Source organism: Anolis sagrei, chromosome 6, assembly GCF_037176765.1.
Source record: "Anolis sagrei isolate rAnoSag1 chromosome 6, rAnoSag1.mat, whole genome shotgun sequence".
NCBI lineage: Eukaryota > Metazoa > Chordata > Lepidosauria > Squamata > Dactyloidae > Anolis > Anolis sagrei.
Genome location: NC_090026.1, coordinates 111,340,662 through 111,358,764, shown reverse-complemented (window position 1 = coordinate 111,358,764; position 18,103 = coordinate 111,340,662). Strand labels below are relative to the sequence as shown.

The 18,103-nt window shown below is 39.0% G+C and overlaps 1 protein-coding gene across 1 annotated transcript; it reads right to left on the bottom strand.

Annotated features, from left to right (window-relative positions):
* Nucleotides 1–783: 783 nt before the first annotated feature.
* MTPAP (mitochondrial poly(A) polymerase) lies at nt 784–17,845 on the bottom strand. The gene is made up of 9 exons (XM_060782479.2): nt 17,666–17,845; nt 14,835–15,007; nt 13,121–13,348; nt 11,946–12,170; nt 9,346–9,557; nt 6,440–6,666; nt 4,082–4,168; nt 3,926–3,999; nt 784–2,446 (listed from the first exon to the last, which is right to left on the bottom strand). The coding sequence occupies exons 1-9, from the start codon at nt 17,811–17,813 to the stop codon at nt 2,102–2,104; spliced, it is 1,719 nt and encodes a 572-aa protein (XP_060638462.2). The 5' UTR covers nt 17,814–17,845; the 3' UTR covers nt 784–2,101.
* Between the last annotated feature and the right edge of the window lie 258 nt (nt 17,846–18,103).

Genomic DNA, 18,103 nt, shown 5'->3' with positions numbered 1-18,103 from the left:
ATGAGTATTTTAGAGTGATTGAACTTTTTTTCAAAGAAAGTATGCATTAGATACATTTACAAAATAATAGGAAGTCTACCCTCCAGCAACTTTTGACAGGGCATACTTTATGACTACTCAACTGGAAAAAAACTGTTCTAAAAAGGGTAAATTGTATCCCCTGAAATATGCTTGAACTTAGTCAGAACTTTGAAATAGAATCCAAAACTTCTAAAAGGAAACAGGCAAGGAAAGACTGCTTTGCATAAAGTTTCAATATGCTGCCCTCTACAGCAAGGAAGTACACAATTACTCCACAGCACCTACATAATAATGTAAAGATTTGGACAATGATGAAAGATTACTCTGAAAAAGAAAATATGAACACACTTGGTGAGATTCTACCTTGTGCTGGGAGAGTTGCCATAGCTGTGGGAAACATTGGGACCGTCTTTTGCTCAACTGTATCCTCAGGTGCACAACAATAGAAGAGCTGGGACACAGGTCTATCTCCCAGGCCATTAACTATCCTATAAGTTGAAATAAGCCTGGGTACACATCCATAGCTGGTCAGTGCATGTAGTGTCAAACCAGCATTTCTCAACCATTATCCTCACATTGGAGTAGGAGCCTTGGAAAGAACATATGTGGGAGCCAAGTGCTGTTATGCCCACATATGTCACCACTAGGTTGAAAGTCAATATGGTTTGCTTGACATACCAAACATATCATGTACTTTGGCTTAGTGCTGCAGCATTAAATACAGGCATATTCAAATATTCTACGGAAAACAAGACACAAGGCTTAGAAGAGGGTCTGAAATCTATTTTGCACGTTATTTCATATTAAGGATTTCCATCATTTATTAGACAACCTGCCCACTGGAGTTTGGAAGACCAAGTCACCATCCATTTATTTCAGGCGAGTAAAAATGACTGCTTGCTCAGTCGCCTTGTCACAGCTACCTGCTCTGATGACAAAAGAAAAAGTGACAGGTCTCCGACGTGAAGGAAAGTAGAACAAGTGATGTACTTCAAAAAGCCCAGAGGAAGCCTGGCCTTGACAAACTGTTTATAAGTGCAGCAGTCACACGTAAAAATATATGGTAAAGCCTGAGACAAAAAAAGATGACATTTTTGAACAGACAGAGTTGAGGACGTGTGCACGTGGTTTTGCCTCAGCCCACAACATTGGCAAGAGCTCTGTATGTTGTACATCAGGAACTCGCAAAAAACAACCCCCTGAATTACCTCAACAAGAAAATACTTCCTATGAGGTAAAGGTGACATGATTTGATATGCAAGACCAGGTTCAGCCATATAAATCCAGTGCAAGTCACTAGGGCAAGTCATACTCAGCTTCGGAGGAAGGCAGTGCAAATCCCCTTTGTAACACATCTTGCCAAGAAAACTCTGTGATAGGGTTGTCATAAGTCGGAAACATCATGAAGGCACATAAAAACAAAAATATAAATTTCAGACAGTGTCAGCAATTCACTGAATTTTCCCAAATCTTTTATAATTCCAATGTAATTAGTGGGCAATGTTTTTTTGTCTTTTTTGTTTGTTTGTTTACAAAAATCTTAAATATGAAGGAACCAATGAGAATGTCATTTTGCAAAATTCGCTCTTGTTCCAGACCAGAGAAATAGCTTCTTATTCAGTGTCCAATGATCATAGCACCACACACAATCTGTTTTGCTATAATCTGTAGCATCCTTGATGTTTGTGGGAAACAGGTTCAAAAATTGAGACAAGTAACTGATTAATAATTTGCTGTACCAGTCAATATAAGATTGCCCCAAAGAACGCTACAGTGCAATTTGTATTCCTTTTCGTTTATTAGAATATGTGTGGATGATCCTTTCTTAGGTCCAGCGTTCATTCTTTCTTACCAGTATAAAATAGAAATGGATTTAGTAGGGAATCTGGATGTCTCCCATCCAAAGGATGAGAACAATTTTCAAAAAACGACAAAGTGAGATTAATACCATCTCTGCCCCCTGGTCAAAATCTCCCAGGCCACACTAATTTGCCAGTTCAGCCCATGTACAAATGAGGCTACTTTGGAGATGCTGAGCCAACCATCCAGCTCAGTAAGTCTCAAACAGATCTTGCAGCTGCTACCACACCCGAGTGCCAAAGGTTCTTTTCCCACTGTTGGCATTGATCTTTAAAGAATCCAGCAAGCTTTTAATTCTTTCGCTGGCTGGTCCCCTCTTTCTTTTTGTACTTTTCCCAGCATGACTGAGTCCTGAGGTTCGAAGAAGAGCTGCCAGTCCCCAAGGCTGAGAATGGCTGGAGGAAGGACCTTTCCCTTCCTGTTGGAGAAGCCAGGCACTCTCTCTGGCCAAGCTAACAAACCTTTCGAGCTGTGTGGCATTTACATTCTTGCTGATGTTAAGGCTCTGTTCAAAGGGATTCTGTATATGGAGGGCAGACGCTTCTGGCTTGTTTTGCTCCTTGCCCTGCAAATTTCAAAGGGAGAAATGATAGAATCATTGAACACATGGGCTATACATAGTTAACCAGCACAGGAAGACACAGATGTGGAAGGTCTACCACAGAGCTTGGGAAACTGACTTAGGGAGAAAGGGGTGCATACCACTTTCAACTGATGATCCTGGGGGTTGTAATTCCTACAACATTTTACTTATGCCAACATTCAACAGAAATCCCTGAGATTGTGATGCATCTATGGTGGGCTGCAAGCCAGACTGATTGTTGAGGATAGTGGAGGGAACAGGTCTAGGGAATGACCTGGCTGCAAAGGGCAGAACTTACAAGTAGTGAAGGAAAAGTAAGGCAACAATTTCCAAAAACAAACATACTGAATTTCAATTGTAAGACACCACTGATTGTAAGACGCACCTTAATTTCAGTCCAACCACCAACAAAAATACATAAGATACACCTGTGATTCTAAGATGAACCCCATTTTCAGAGATCTTTATTTAAGAAAAAGGTGTGTTTTAGAATTGAAGAAATACAGTGCATGGCAAGGTAGGCGTTGGCTCAGTTTTTACCCATGTCAACTGACAAAAGTATTCACCTTCTGTCTCAGATGATCAACTGAAGAGCCTCAGATGTTGCTGGGTAGCAACTCTCATCAACTCGAGGAAACACAGCTAGCAATGAGGGATTATGGGAGCTGGGATGTAATAAAAATTGCCCACCTCTGTTTTAATAGCCAATTTATCTTAGACCTCCTGACCTAGGGCTCTAGAAACAGAAAGCAAGGAAACAGAAAGCTTTGGAAGCTTTGGCCCAAGAGCAGCAATTTTTAACTTAAGGAGGAGCACAGATCCATTTAAAAATCTGATCAAGGCTATGGACCCCTTCCCCAGAAAAGTAACCCTAAAAACAGTTGTAAGGAACAAGACCTAACATAAATGATTTTTGAGTGTTTTACAGATCCTCTGAAGCCATGGATCTCTTGACTATGGGTTAAGAACTGCTAACTAAAGGAGACTGTCAGCAGTTGCCAATCAACAATCGACAAAGCAAGCAGGATTAAAAGACTATCCTTTCACAAGTACTTACAAGTGACACAATGCACCCAAATGCACTCAGCAAACCACCAATTTAATTTATTAGATGCCACTCCAACTGAAACAACATTTCATCAAATAATAGGAATAGCAATAGAAGGTTCTTGCCCAAAGCAGGCAGTTACATATGCCAAATATATCCAAGAAAGAGCTTTGAAAATAGCTGGTAAGAAAGACTTAATGGAGAGAAAGAAGAAGAGGCAGTATCTACTGGGCTTAATCCCCTCCTACACAGCCATTCCCGTTTTCCTTTTATATCATGCCTTAATTAGATTGTAAGCATGAGACTTTTGTTGTTTGTACATGATGTTTTAGGTGGAGAGCACCATGTGATGGTGCTATAGAAATGAATAATAATAAGAAATAATGAAGGAAAAAACAATTTAGTATTTTTACCTTTCGGATATTTAGCGAATGCTTATTGAAAGCAAAATTTCCAAAATATTCAAAGAAATCACCCAGTAGCACATCTGAAAGACAAGAAGATAACAGTGTTAGGAGGCAGAAACTTACATGCCTTCAGGAGAAAATGTTTACAATAGGCCTTCTTACCCAATGTTTCTGTGTTTTCTGTGGGCTTGATTTTGTTCAAGTTACTAACAAAAGTACAGTCATAACCTTCAACTATGTGCTTGTCTTCTGCATGTAAAAAAACAAAACAATGTTGATTTGAACCACTGAATTGACATGTATATAAACACAATAGAATTGTAAAAGTGCCAAGTAATGAAATTATCTGTATCACTGTTTCTTGTAAAGTTGATTCAGATGATATAGAAGCAAGTTATAATCCAAAAAATAAATTAAGAAAATAACAATAATGTAGAAACCATTCGAAATTAGAAAATAGGGACACAATGAAATGGCAATGATATCTGCTTGAGCTTTTATATTTCATGGCAAACCCCTATTGAACAATTCTTGTAAAAAAATGATAGGGTCACCATTATTCAAAAAGAACTGACTGTCACACAGCAACAGCTTTGGATATGTTTTATAATGATTGCTATGGCTTTTCTACTAGCTGAGTATGTGCTTAAAAAGAAATCAAGGCAGTGGTATATAGAAACAAGAAAAGAAAGGTCCTGCTGTCTCTGTTTTTATTGTACTTGATGCAAGACATTGCACAGGCCTTGGGAGAGGGATCCTTTAGAACAGACTCTCACCAAGTCTCACCAAGGTTAAGATGATTTCAAAAACCAAGTTTCACATGCCCTTGATAACAGCAGATAGCATTGTTATCCCAATATTTCAAATGGACAACTGAAGCAAGGAAAGCTTCCATGAGGACCCCCGATATACTCAAACCAAAGACAAGTACATGGAGAATATAGAATTAAAGCAAGAAAACAATTAACTGCATAGGGTTTTGCTTCCAGTGGTTTTTTTATTTACAGTTAATGTAGAGATTCAGACAAGACAAGCAGTCAGTTGGTTTTGAAATAAGCAAATCGAAATTTGAATTACAATTATGTATGAATGATGAACATTTAATTGCTAAAATGTATGAAATGTTATTAAAATGGGAAATGGCAGATGAGCAAGTTAAAGAATGCATGATAAAGTGGGCACAAAATACAGGGCACAATATAATGTTGGAACAATGGGAGAAAATGTGGAATAAAGGGTTAGAATTCACGTTACGTTGTAACTTGAAAGATAATTTCTATAAAATGATGTACCGGTGGTATATGACACCTGAAAAGTTCTCTAAAACGTAAAGGTAAAGGTTTCCCGTGACATTAAGTCTAGTATTGTCTGATTCTGGGGTGGTGGTGTTCATCTCCATTTCTAAGCCAAAGAGCCGGTGTTTTCCATACACACCTCCAAGGTCATGTGGCTGGCATGACTGCATGGAGTGCCGTTTCCTTCCCGCAGAAGTGGTACCTATTGATCTACTCACATTTGCATGTTTTCAAATTGCTAGGTTGGCAGAAGCTGGGCCTAACAGTGGGAGATCATCCCGCTCCCCGGATTTGAACCACCAACCTTTCAGTCAGCAAGTTCAGCAGCTCAGCAGTTTAACCCGCTGCGCCACCAGGGGACCATTTAAAAAAAGCTCTCTATGATATATAAAAGGAGCTCCAAAATGTGTGGGAAATGTAAATAACAAGTGGAGTCCTTCTTTGGGGAGAGAAGGGCGAGGTAGAAATGCATGAAATAAATAATAATAAATATCATATGTGATGGACATGTAAACATTCCGAGAAATATTCGATTCAAATACACACAATGATCCAGGAAAATTTTAGGGGAAAGCATCCAGCTAAAACTGGAGACTTTTCTACTTGGTCTAAAAATAACCAGGATAGACTCTGGCAAAATATGACCACAGCAGCCAGACTACTTTATGCACAGCAATGGAAGAGTACAATACTAACAACAGAGGAATGGATAATAAAAATGATGGACTTGGCTGAAATGGACAAATTAACATGCCTACTAAAAGAAGGGACATTGAATGCTTTTTTAAAAGACTGGAAACCTTTTATTCTCTTTTGCATGAAGAAGAGAATTAAAGTTTTTTATTGATATTGTTATAATATGAGAAAAGAGTTAATAAAGAGAGGTCTAGAAAGCTAATACGATATTAGCTTTCTTTGTGAGTAGATTGGGATAGACCGGAGGTCACCTATCTTTCCCACTTTTTCCCTCTCTATTTTTCCTTTTTTAAAAGAGAAGCGTGTATATATAAAAAAGTTGCAGATAAAACCAATGTTACATGGAAATGAAGTGTGTATATATATAAGCACCAATGGAAACTAAGTGTAAGCAAGATATTGTAAAGTTGAAACAATAAAAATATTGTTTAAAAAACCATAGACAAGTAGCCAAACATTTAACATAAAGTAGGATAAGCTCTGAACACCCACTAGTCCACGCACACAAATTAATCCAGGTCTCTCTTACCAGCTAGCCCCTTTAGTTGATCTAAGGTTGGAACAATAGGAGGCTGTCTTTTTTGCAGAAAAAACAAAACCATTGTCGTCAGAGCAAAATTGGTAATCCATGGGCCAGGTATGCTACTTGTGATTCCATGAGTCCGTGCCCAGCACCGCACTCCAAACACGAGGGCTCTGACACGTGGGTCAAGGCTGCCATAGATATAGAGAAGTTCTGTGCTTCTCATGGCAATTCTGTTAGAGTAGAAGAAGGTCTGTTAGAGTAGAAGAAAGTCCAAGGTACAGGAGATTGACTATAACACCCTACAATAAAATAGACACCAGAACACTTTACAATAATCTGTAAGGTCGCCATCTGAACATATTAAAATCTTGCCTCTAAATAAGAGACAGACAATTCAAAAAGAGTTACAGATTCATTTTATGTAAGCATGGAAATTACTAGTATCTTTAAAAAGCAACTTCTCATGGTTCAGATAACCACACCCACACAAACCCACTCACTCTCAAATTGTCTCTCATATAAACTCACTTTCATATATCCAGACAGCATTTTTAATCTGACAGAGACATTATATCTTCTATGAATTGTTCGCAACAAGCTTATGTGAAAAGACTTTAGGGTCAGGCAGGCCTACCACAAAAACAAGGCCCACTTGTTAGGAATCTTGCTAGAAGCCAAACAAGGAAAAAGCACAAAAAGAGAGTCATGCTCTCACGCCTACAGCTGCCCCCTTCAAGTCAAAATAATGAGGAACAAGGCAGCAAAGGGCATTTTTTGTGGATGAGGCTGGTTTCATAAATCAATTTCAGGACTTGGTTCTGGGGAAGTTGGTGCAACTTGCAACATATTGCTCTCTATTTTAAAGAAATATTCATAATTATGGAGTTTGTTTCCAAAAGGTATCAAATCCCAAAAAATTGAAAAATGGGTTGTGTGAGTTTTCCAGGCTGTGTGGCCATGTTCCAGAAGCATTCTCTCCTGACATTTCACCCACATCTATGGCAGGCATCCTCAGAGGATGTGGGGTTTGTTGGAGACTAGGCAAGTGGGTTTCTATATCTGTGGAATCTCTAAGGTGGGAGAAAGAAGTCTGTTTGAGGCAAGCGTGAATGTTGCAATTTATCACCTTGATTAGCATTGAATAGCCTTATGGCTTCATAGCTTGGCTGCTTCCTGTCTAGAGGAATTCTTTGTTGGGAGCTGGTTAGCTGGCCTTGATTGTTTCTTGTCTGGCATTCCCATTTTGAGTGTTATTCTTTATTTACTGTCCTGATTTTAGAGTTTTAAATACTGGTAAACTTCTGAGGATGCCTGCCATAGATGTGAGTGAAACATTAGGAGAGAATACTTCTGGAACATGGCCATACAGCCCAGAAAACTCACAGCAACCCAGTGATTCCAGCCATGAAAACCTTCAACAACACAACAAACTGAAAAATGGGTTAAAGGTGGCAGCATATTGTTAGCTAGGAGTAAAATATTATGAAGATATCAAATCACTTTGGTACGTGGCTTCGGAAAGTGCATTTTACAGTAAAAGAATGCAAATCCTCACCATGTTTTTGCTGATTCATGTAAAATTTGTTCAGATGGATTTGATACCTTTTGGAAACAAACTCCACATATGCATAACCAATACAGAGCTATACATTTCTCAAAATATTTTGATGTTTTGGAAACACAACAAAAGGTTGCAATGTGGAATACTCCCATTCTGTGTTTCTCTCAACCTGCCATGTCCCAGCCTTTTATGCTCCTTAGCCATGTAAGCATTCATTGCACAGGTCATCCTTATTCAGATGCAATTTTTAGGATCTGTGCGCCCCCTACTGCCCACTCCAACAAAAGCCCTTAATATTTCAGCTCTGGCTGAACTGTATATATAAATGAAATGAACAGCAAATAACTCATTAAGGGTGTGCTATGATTATTTTAACACAATAGATCAAAGTGGCGTAATTGAGGAGGGTTAGCACATTCAAATACTGCTGAGCAGAAAATTATTGTTCATTGTCCGTAAATGATTGCTTCCATTGCTCAATTATCCACTTGGATTATATGTTTCAACATGAAGTCTGCCTCGATTCATGTAAACTGGATCCACAGACTTGCAAAAGGAAGATTGGAAAAGGGACAATCTTATTGTTTTGGAGACTTAGTAGGAAAGAGACTAGGCCTGCAGGATTCTTGGTTTTTTCTTTAAAATTAAAAGCCAAAGGACTAAAAAGCAAGTTTAACACTTTGTAGAAAAGCAGAAGACGGAAGAGATCATACAAAATAATGGTTCTAGAGCAGTGATTCCCAACTTTTTTTGACCAGGGAGAACTCTCCAACTTTAGTACCAAAGGGGTTATGAATCAGTTTTGGGTCAACTTTAGATTTGGTTTGTTTATTTGGGGTGCTGATTCAGAAAGTTGCATTGAATAGATCACATCAGCTTTAGTTTCTGATAAAAAACATATGCCATTCAGTAGTCACCATCTGCTCGCCCAAAGAAAACCATATTTAATAAGCCTCGGCACTATAAGAGGGTTTCGTGAAACCTGTCGCTCTCGTTGCAACTGTACAAAACCAAATCCATATTGGAGTAACTACAGATTAAAGATTCTAACATCTATGATGATGATGGGGTGAGTGCAGGAAAACAATGTATACTCCATGTGTACTGCTGCTCTGGATATGCTTATCCAATCCCACCATAACCAGGAAGATGTGAAGTGGAAGGGAGTAGAGCAGAGGAACAGTACTGGGCTAGGAAGATTTTGGTCTAATCTCTAAATCAGCTGTGAAATTTAAACTGGACAACCCCCCTGGTTATCATCTTTCAGCCTTACTAATCTCAGAGGGCTGAGTTTCTTGTAAAAGGAAAAAGGACCTAAACATGATTTTTTAAACCCCTAAAAGCTTACCGATTGTTAGCTGTTAAGTCACACTGAAATCCTGATGGCTGATGGGAAAATTTCACCAACGGGCAGCGAGCATTGAGTATTTTTTGCACGCTAACACACCCAGGACCAAAGTTATCAATAAATTCACCAATCACAGACAGGATCCTCTGTGTTGCTACTCGCTGAGAAGGGACTCTCTTCATTTGATACTCAATATTGAAAGGACCTGTTTTCTAACACAAAAGAGACAGACGTAAGTCACTAATTTAAGAGTAAGACAAACCCTAACCCCAATTCAATGTTGGATGAGGGCACGGATTATTTATTTATTTATTTAATATTGCCTTTTCAATCCAGGCAAATCTGGGCTCAAAATGTATTTTATATGTTAAATTTATAACCTATTTTTCCTCCAATTACCTTGTGTTCAAATCACTATTCCTCTCTGTACCCTGTGCAGTAGGTCAAGTTGAAAGAGTTACTTACCAATAATTAAAGCAGTTCATGGTCATTTTTATTAGAATTAGCTTACACTATAATTTAACTTCCTCCCAAATGAAATCAGATCAGCCCCCTCTCTACTGATATTCAGGAAAAAACTTAAGACATGGGTTTGGGACCAAGATTTGGACCAATAATTGGAGAAGTGCTATAAGTGACCACGAATTAATGTGACTGACAAATGTAACTGGATTATGATTTGGATGGCATGATTTTAATTGATATTTTAATAACCGATGTGTTGACTGTTTAGTTTTAATTGTAATTGTTTATTTTATGGACATATGTGTGTACTGGCATCAAATTGCTGCTAGTTGTAAGGCCGCCTTGAGTCCCCTTTGAGTGGGGGTAAATGTGGTGAATAAATAAATCAACATACTTTTAAGTCTCTTGCTAAATTCTATAACTCTTTACTGAACTTCTAAATGCAGTGTATTTATGAGTCATAAACCTTCCATTTGTAATAGTTCAACCTTCCCAAACCTGACATTCTCCAGATCATTTGGACTACAACTTCCATCCTTCAGCCTGAAAGCTGAAGATGATGGAATAGTAGCTTACACATTCTAGTAGCAAATTTCTAGATTGTACTAACAAATTTCCCCTTGCCTGTGGTAGTTACATAATTACTGTTGTAATTTTAGACATGAGGGATCTGTGTAGTATCCTAGTACTTTCTCAAGGAAGGATTATATATTGAGCATAGTTGCCTGATACAATGAAGAATATCCTTCTTCTTAGCAAGAAAATGCCAACTGTGAGTCATTTGAGGGTACAAGGCTAAGCTTGGAAAATTCAGGGAGTATATCTCTCTGTTTCAGGTTCCTACAACCAATCTTTTAAAAAAGTATGATCTTTCAGAGATCTCTACATTCACTCTAGATGTGTACTATACACCCCCGTCCCATGGACAGACAGCTCTCAAATCTGTAAGGGGATGAATAGTGTTACAAAACCTATAAGTTTGGGCTTAGACCTAAAGGTGGCTGCTGCTGATACAATACATTGGCTGTCCACCTCTGCAGGCTTCACATTTGTGAATCTGATTATTTGCTGCTGCCTACACCATTTTAAATAGGGGCTGCAAGCTTTTGTGAGACTGAAAGCAATCCACAAATGCATATAAGGCTTCTAAAATGATATTGTACAGCAACAGAGAAACCTGGGGGGGGGGGGGGGAGAGAAAAGACACAGAGAACTTTGGGCACCTGGAAGCAAGTAATCAAGCAGACTGTGCCCCCAACCCCAATGAAAGTCAAGAGCTGTCCATATTACAAATACATGGACTACATCATATATGAAAATGTCAAGTGTCCTAGAGGAAGGAGAAAAGAAAGTGTTGGATTTACTTTTATTCATGGAACCAAGACATCAGCCTGAACTGCCATGATGTTGCTGTGAATAACGGGTATGCAAGCACATAAAGGGTTAAATCCAATGTCCACAAAGGGATAAGTGAATTAAGCAACTATTATCCAGGTGGCTACAAAATTATGTATGTTTTCTCTAAAGAATCAGACAATCTTCTCTTAAAAGGCAATGTACGCAAATTGTGGTATTGTGATTGACATTTCTATCTTCTCACGGTAATTAAACAAATGCTGCAGGATGAAGCACAAAAGAGCCCAACATAAGAACATTTCCTTCCGTGATGCAATTTCAGGTCTGTGTTGACCAATGCAGTCTGGTTAGTCAAGTAAACAGAGGTTGTATGACAGAAGCCATTTCCTCTTCACAGTTGGGAAAACCCAGACTTTCACCAGCAGGTTATCACTGAGCCTTAATGCAGATCTCTTGACCAAATATGCTGACAGAGTATTTACATCACGAGACTACTTTCTCAGAAATAGTTATTTTTAAAATTAAATCTATTTACCAGTATAATGTTTATATACATACATCTTTTCTTTTCCACTTTGTCTCAACCACAGTGACATAAGGTAGGCTAGCAACAAGACTCAATGTGGTTTTGAACCTGGGTCTTCCCATAATCTAACCATGCAACAAACCTCGTTAGAATTCAGAGGCTTGGATTCCCATTCCATCTTCAATATATGCATTATTATAGCATGGATAAAAACACAGCCTAGCAGAAGATGCCATTAAGAGAAAAACTTTACCCTTCTAGTGCTATTCTTCCCAGTATCATCCAAGTCCAGAAACATGTCTAAGTCACATCCCAGTTTACCGAAGGTGTTCACAGATGAGCCAAAAGGCTTCACATTGCAATCTGGAAAATAAGCCCCAGCAATGTCTTGAATTAAAGAACAGGCCAAAAATCGGAGTTTAGTGTTTTCTTCTGTCAACTGGTATTTCTCCATAAGCATTTGCAACTGGGCACTCACCTGGATAAAAAAAGAGAAAAGGGGGGGGGAGTAGTTTTAAATGATGAGCATCTAATATAAGAAGCTGTTTTTCAGCATCCTCAGTTACAAAACCCATCCTTAAAAGACCTTATATAAGCTGGCTGAAAGACATATCCTCCCTGTTTGCTCGAAATACCCTGGATACTGATTGATTTGATTTAAAAAAAATACAGATCACTTCTAGACAATGTTGCTTCCACATACTGTCTTTAAAAAAAATCTATTGGGATTCTATGATTCTATGGAGGTGAGTAGGCAACCAATGCAGATGATGCAAATGTATCAACCCTATTAGCCTATAAACTGAGGAGTTCTGCACCAGCTAAAGCAGTGGTTCCCAATCTTTGGTCCTCCAAGTATTTTGGACTTCAGCTCCCACGATTCCTAACAGCTGGTTGGAATTTCTGGAAGATGAAATCCAAAACAACTGGAGGACAAAAGTTTGGGAATCACTGAAGTGCCTCCTATGTTTTTAGATCTACAGTGCTAGAAATGCAAGGGGATGATTATCATGATTTTGTTGCTCACTCTACTTTTATCTTGTTTTGAATGGTAAAGTGTTAATCACTTTGATAGCTTTTTAAGAAGAAAAGTGAGGGAAAATGTAACAAATGAAAATGAAAATATCAGTAAATAATAGCAAGAACAAAATGTTCTGTTAAAAAATTCGTTTGATGTGAATCCCGCAATTCCCAAATGTTTTGTATTAAAGTCATTAAAGCATAAGACATGAATATGCTCTCTATGGTGAGGATCGCCTAGGCTTCTGGGAAGTAAAGCTTTTCTTCCCAATTCTTCAGATGCAAAGTTCCAAACAGAAGCTTCCAGCAAATTTTGGGAATCTTACAGTTACTCAGCTCCTAGTTCAGAAAAAAAGGAGTGTTCAATTCGTACATAGGGATTATGAAAAAAATTAAACATGCACTTACACTGTCAGCATCACAAAGTTTATTCACCAGCTCTCCAGCTGGAATGGTGGTCTGTTTATGGAGGTGAATTGATTCGGAAGCTTGGCTTGGTGGATTTTTCAATGTTAAGGTAAAAATTCTAGATTTAAATGGAATAGGGCAGTCATCCTCAAACTGGGGCATACCAGTGGCATCCTGCAATGAAGCTATACTCTCCAACTCAGAAAATTCTATGACTGCATATATACCCTGAAACAATACAGAGAAGGAATAAAATAGATGGCACTGATAACAGGTTATATCTCAAAATAAGTGAGATAATAGGTTTTTAAAAAGAAAATAGCTACGATATGCAGAAAGAGCTAGTAATCGCCACAATCACATTTGTTTTGAAAAAGGACAAAGAAGCATCCATAATACAGATTCACAATAATTCTGCTAATACAGGAGAGGCTAAGAAACAGGTATAATCTAGTGAATTTCATGGCTGAATAGGGTTTCCCCCCCAAATATCCCTGGTTCAAAATTATACCTTACATTAAACTAGCTCCAATCTTTGCAGGTTGTCTTGGTGTGTTCATTACTTGAATACCTAAATTAACTCATTTTCTAAGACAAAACCAGCTGGTGGCATACATCCAAAGTAGCTAAAGTGATGAATTTAGACCCAGTTGCACATAGAACAGACATACAGAAAAACTTAATATTTTGAAACTAGAATCCAATCCACTCTATGCATAAAAAATATATCACCTATGAAATCTGCCTTGGAAATCTTTTAAAAGATTGAAAGGCAATGCAAAATTATCCTAAATAACAGCTTCCTTACACAATGGCATATTTATCTAGGTAAGATAAAGCAAATAAAATTACCTTTGAAAATTAAAGGAGAAAATTTCACCATAATCTAAAAACAACTTTAGTCTGAATCTTCTTTCCTACAACATGAACTCACCATCCACAATAATTCCATGAAATATCAATCCCCTGGATGCTGTTGGGTTACAACAACATGCATTCCTAACCACTGGCTATGCCGATTATGGTTACTGGGATATGTAGTCCAATGGCAACAGGAGGGTTAATTTATCGAACTCATCAAATGGATACTGCACGGAAAAGGTAGACTGTATACACTTCTTCTCTTTGGTCAAGTAATATTGCTCACCTCTATGGTTTCTACAGGAACAAAGTAAAACTAAAAGTCTACAAAGCCACGTGTAAACTAGACACTGTACTTTTCAGTGAAAAGAATGAGTTAAGGCATATCTGCTAATGGAATTTTGCTAATATACACGGACAACAAAAATGGATTGGTTTTATACTGAGAAAGTGGAAGGATTATATGTCATGTTTAAGGCATCAGGCTGAGATTTATTATTATATTTCATACAGTATATGCTTCAGTTTAAATGCCATAACAATAAAATATTTTGCATCAGAGTAGCTTTAGCTATCATAATAACAAGACAACTTCACAGTTTACTGATTCATCTATTTAAATAAATGGGTTTTTTAAGGATAGTAGACTTAACAGCTATGACAGGTAAACAGCTACGTATATCTAGTTTTAATTAAACACTTCTCAGCAAAACGTGAAATTAAAAAAAGGAAAAAATACCCAACCATATTGCTAGAATAGCATGATAAAGCCAAAGATCATTATATTTTTAATTTGTGTTATTTACACATAATGGTGGGTTAGATTTTAGTAACTAATGCTTCAAATACTTACATGAGTTTCATAGAAAAAGTGATTCTTAATATTTCCATGAGATGACAAGTATTTAAGAAGTTTTTTCTCACTGATTTTAGAAGGACAGTTAATTAAGACTGTCCGGTGGGCTTGTTCTTTTCTTTCTGCTAGGACTTCACTGAACGTCTTCTTTCTGGTGCCAATTTCAGCATCTAGAAGGCAGGAAAACAAAGACTTTGGAAAACTCGGTTATATGAGAAGCGTTTTCTAAACTGACAACAGCATATCAACTGTAATTTTTAAGTGTTTTAATTGTTTTTAATGTCCCAAAAAAGAATGAAATGAATTTCCTGGAAACCTGAAGAACAACTAGAAATTCACCACTCTAACATACCCTTTTTAACCTTTAAACAAATACATTTTTTCTTTCAAACCCAAAGGGAAATGCCGATTACTTTTGATTTGAGTTTTGTCCCCTTCTCACCTTCTTGCAATACATGGAGCTTAGGAAGTGGATAGGGTTTCCCGAGGCAGAAAAGAAACCCTATGCACTTAGCTCCCTGTTACAGATTAATACAGGTAATCACGAAGTTATGAACATCCGATTTACAAATGACTCATAGTTACAAACAGGGCTGAGACAACACGAAGTGAGAGAAATCTACCCCTTGGATTGGAAATTCACCCCTGTAGGGTTTATCATGGGAAAAGGGGGTCCCCACTGAAGCTTTATCACCAATCCTTGATTCCAAAACAAGTCATTTTTTTCTCATCACTTGGGGACTGTCTGTACTATAAACATACCATCTTGCATACTGCAATCACAGATCTGCGATTAAAAATAATATATTTTAATGTATTTTTGGGCGCTGATTTTTTTTTAAAAAAAACAACAACCAAAATGTCATCCTGCACAGTTTATCCGCAACAGTAATTACTAATTTCAATAAAAATCCCACTCTGTCACATATTCCAAACTAAAAACATCAAAGGTCCTTTCCACACATTTGAATAAAATCCCACATTTTCTGCATTGAACTGGAATATAAGACAGTGTGGACTTGGCTAACCCAGTTCAAAGCAGGTATTGTGGGATTTTCTGCCTTGATATTTAGGGTTATATGGTTGTATGGAAGGGCCCGAAGAAAGGAGAAATTACCTTGTCAAATCAAATCCGAGGCTACTGACTTGGATTTAGAACCCAAAATAACTATACAAGCCCACATAATTTCCTTTTTAAAGTCATCATGACCCTCAATAGCTAGTCTGAGGCCCCATCTACAGTTCCTTCCATACAGGCTCCTTATCCCAGTATCTGATCTCAGGTTTTCTGTTAATCCCAGATTATCTGGCAGTACAGACTCATATAATCCAGTTTAAAGGAAAAAACTTGGGATCAGATCCTGGGGTATAGGGCCTGTCCAGAAGAGCCCTACACTGCCATATATAATCCAGATTATCTGCTTGGAGCTCGATTATATGGAAGAGTAGACTGCTATAATCCAACTCCCTTCCACACAGCTGAATAAAATCCCTCATTATCTGCTTTCAACTGGTATATATGGCAGTGTGGACACAGATATTCCAGTTCAAAGCAGATATAGTTGTTTATACCAGCCCCTGGTGATACAATGGGTTAAACCTTTGTGCCTGAACGACTGAAGACCGACAGGTCAGAGATTCGAATCTGGGGAAAGTGCAGATGAGCTCCCTGTCAGCTCCAACTCCCCATGCGGGGACATGAGAGAAGCCTCCCACAAGGACAGTAAAACATCAAAACATCTGGACGTCCTGTGGGCATTGTCCTTGCAGACGGCCAATTCTCTTACACCAGAACCGGCCTGAAGTTTCTCAAGTTGCTCCTGACACACACAAAAAAGTGGGTTATTCTGCCTTGATATTTATTTACTTATTTACTGAATTCGTATACCGTCCTTCTTAGTCCTCAGGCGACTCAGGACGGTTTACAATGGCAAAGATTTGCGGCCCAAAAACACCATAAAACATTTTAAAACATTAACACATAATATAAAACCATAACAAGAATGTTAAAACATAGATTATTTGTGTCTCTTAATAAAAAAACATTGTCCCATCTCATTGTCCAGCCATTCCAATTCCTATGTCTTTTACCTTGCATTTTCAAATGCTCGCTCAAACAACCAAATATTGACTCTTTTCCAAAATGTTAAGAGGGAGGGGGCCTTTCTAATGTCCCCAGGAAGGGTGTTCCATAGCTGAGGGGCCACCACTGAGAAGGCCCTGTCTCTCGTCCCCACCAAACGTGTTTGTGACGCAGGCGGGATTGAGAGCAGGGCCTCCCTGGACAATCTTAATGTCTTAACAGGTTCACAAGGGAAGATGCGTTCAGACAGGAAAGTTGGGCCAGAACCGTTCTGGGTTATAGGGCAGTGTGGAAGGGGCCTGAGTCTCTCGTGAGCTAGAAAAGGCAATGATGTAAATACAAATTATCACCATCACTAAATTGAATCGCATACTGCAACATAAAACCATCAGAGTTGGGAGGGGGGGCACGTGAGGTAGCAAACATGAAAGTAGACCAGGCATGAGCAAACTTGGGCCCTCTCTCCGGGTGTTTTGGACTTCAACTCCCATCATTCCGAACATCCTTAGGCCCCTTCCTTTTCCTCCTTAGCCGCTAAGCGGCTGAGGGGGGAAAGGAAGGGGCCTGAGGCTGTTCGGAATGATGGGAGTTGAAGTCCAAAACACCCAGAGAGAGGGCCCAAGTTTCCCCAGACCTGATGCAGACACTGAAGCGTCTAAAAACCAGCCTAATTATTTTAATCCTTTACGACCTCTCAATTTGATAGGCCTCTGTGTAACTCTTAGGGTTAAATCTCCCCTCATACCGGAGGGAGCCTCGCCGCTCAAAGCCGGCCTCTCCTTCAGAACGGCGGCCGCCTCCGTGGAGTGGCCCCGCAGCTCCGCGACCCGACGGGAAAAGCAGAAGCCTTGGCAGAAGCGAGGCAAAGGGAGCCGCACGATGGGGGCCGCCATGACTGTAGCGCCGTGCGCCTGCGCTGTGGTGACGTCGCCGCGCGGGACGGCGCGTCGTAAGGGACAGCATTCCTCAGCTCCTCCAGACCAAACCGCAAGCGCGCTTTCTCATTGAATGAGTGCATGACTGGCGTGGAGTGATGAGGCGCAGGAATACGTACTGTTTCCTGGTTCCCACGAAGAGAAGGCGCAGTGATGGATTCCCTGCTGAGGAAGCTGCGGAATGAAGGCACTCTGGCCCTACATTAAGTGCTCTGGCACCGTGGGAGCTGAAATTTTACAAGGGCTTT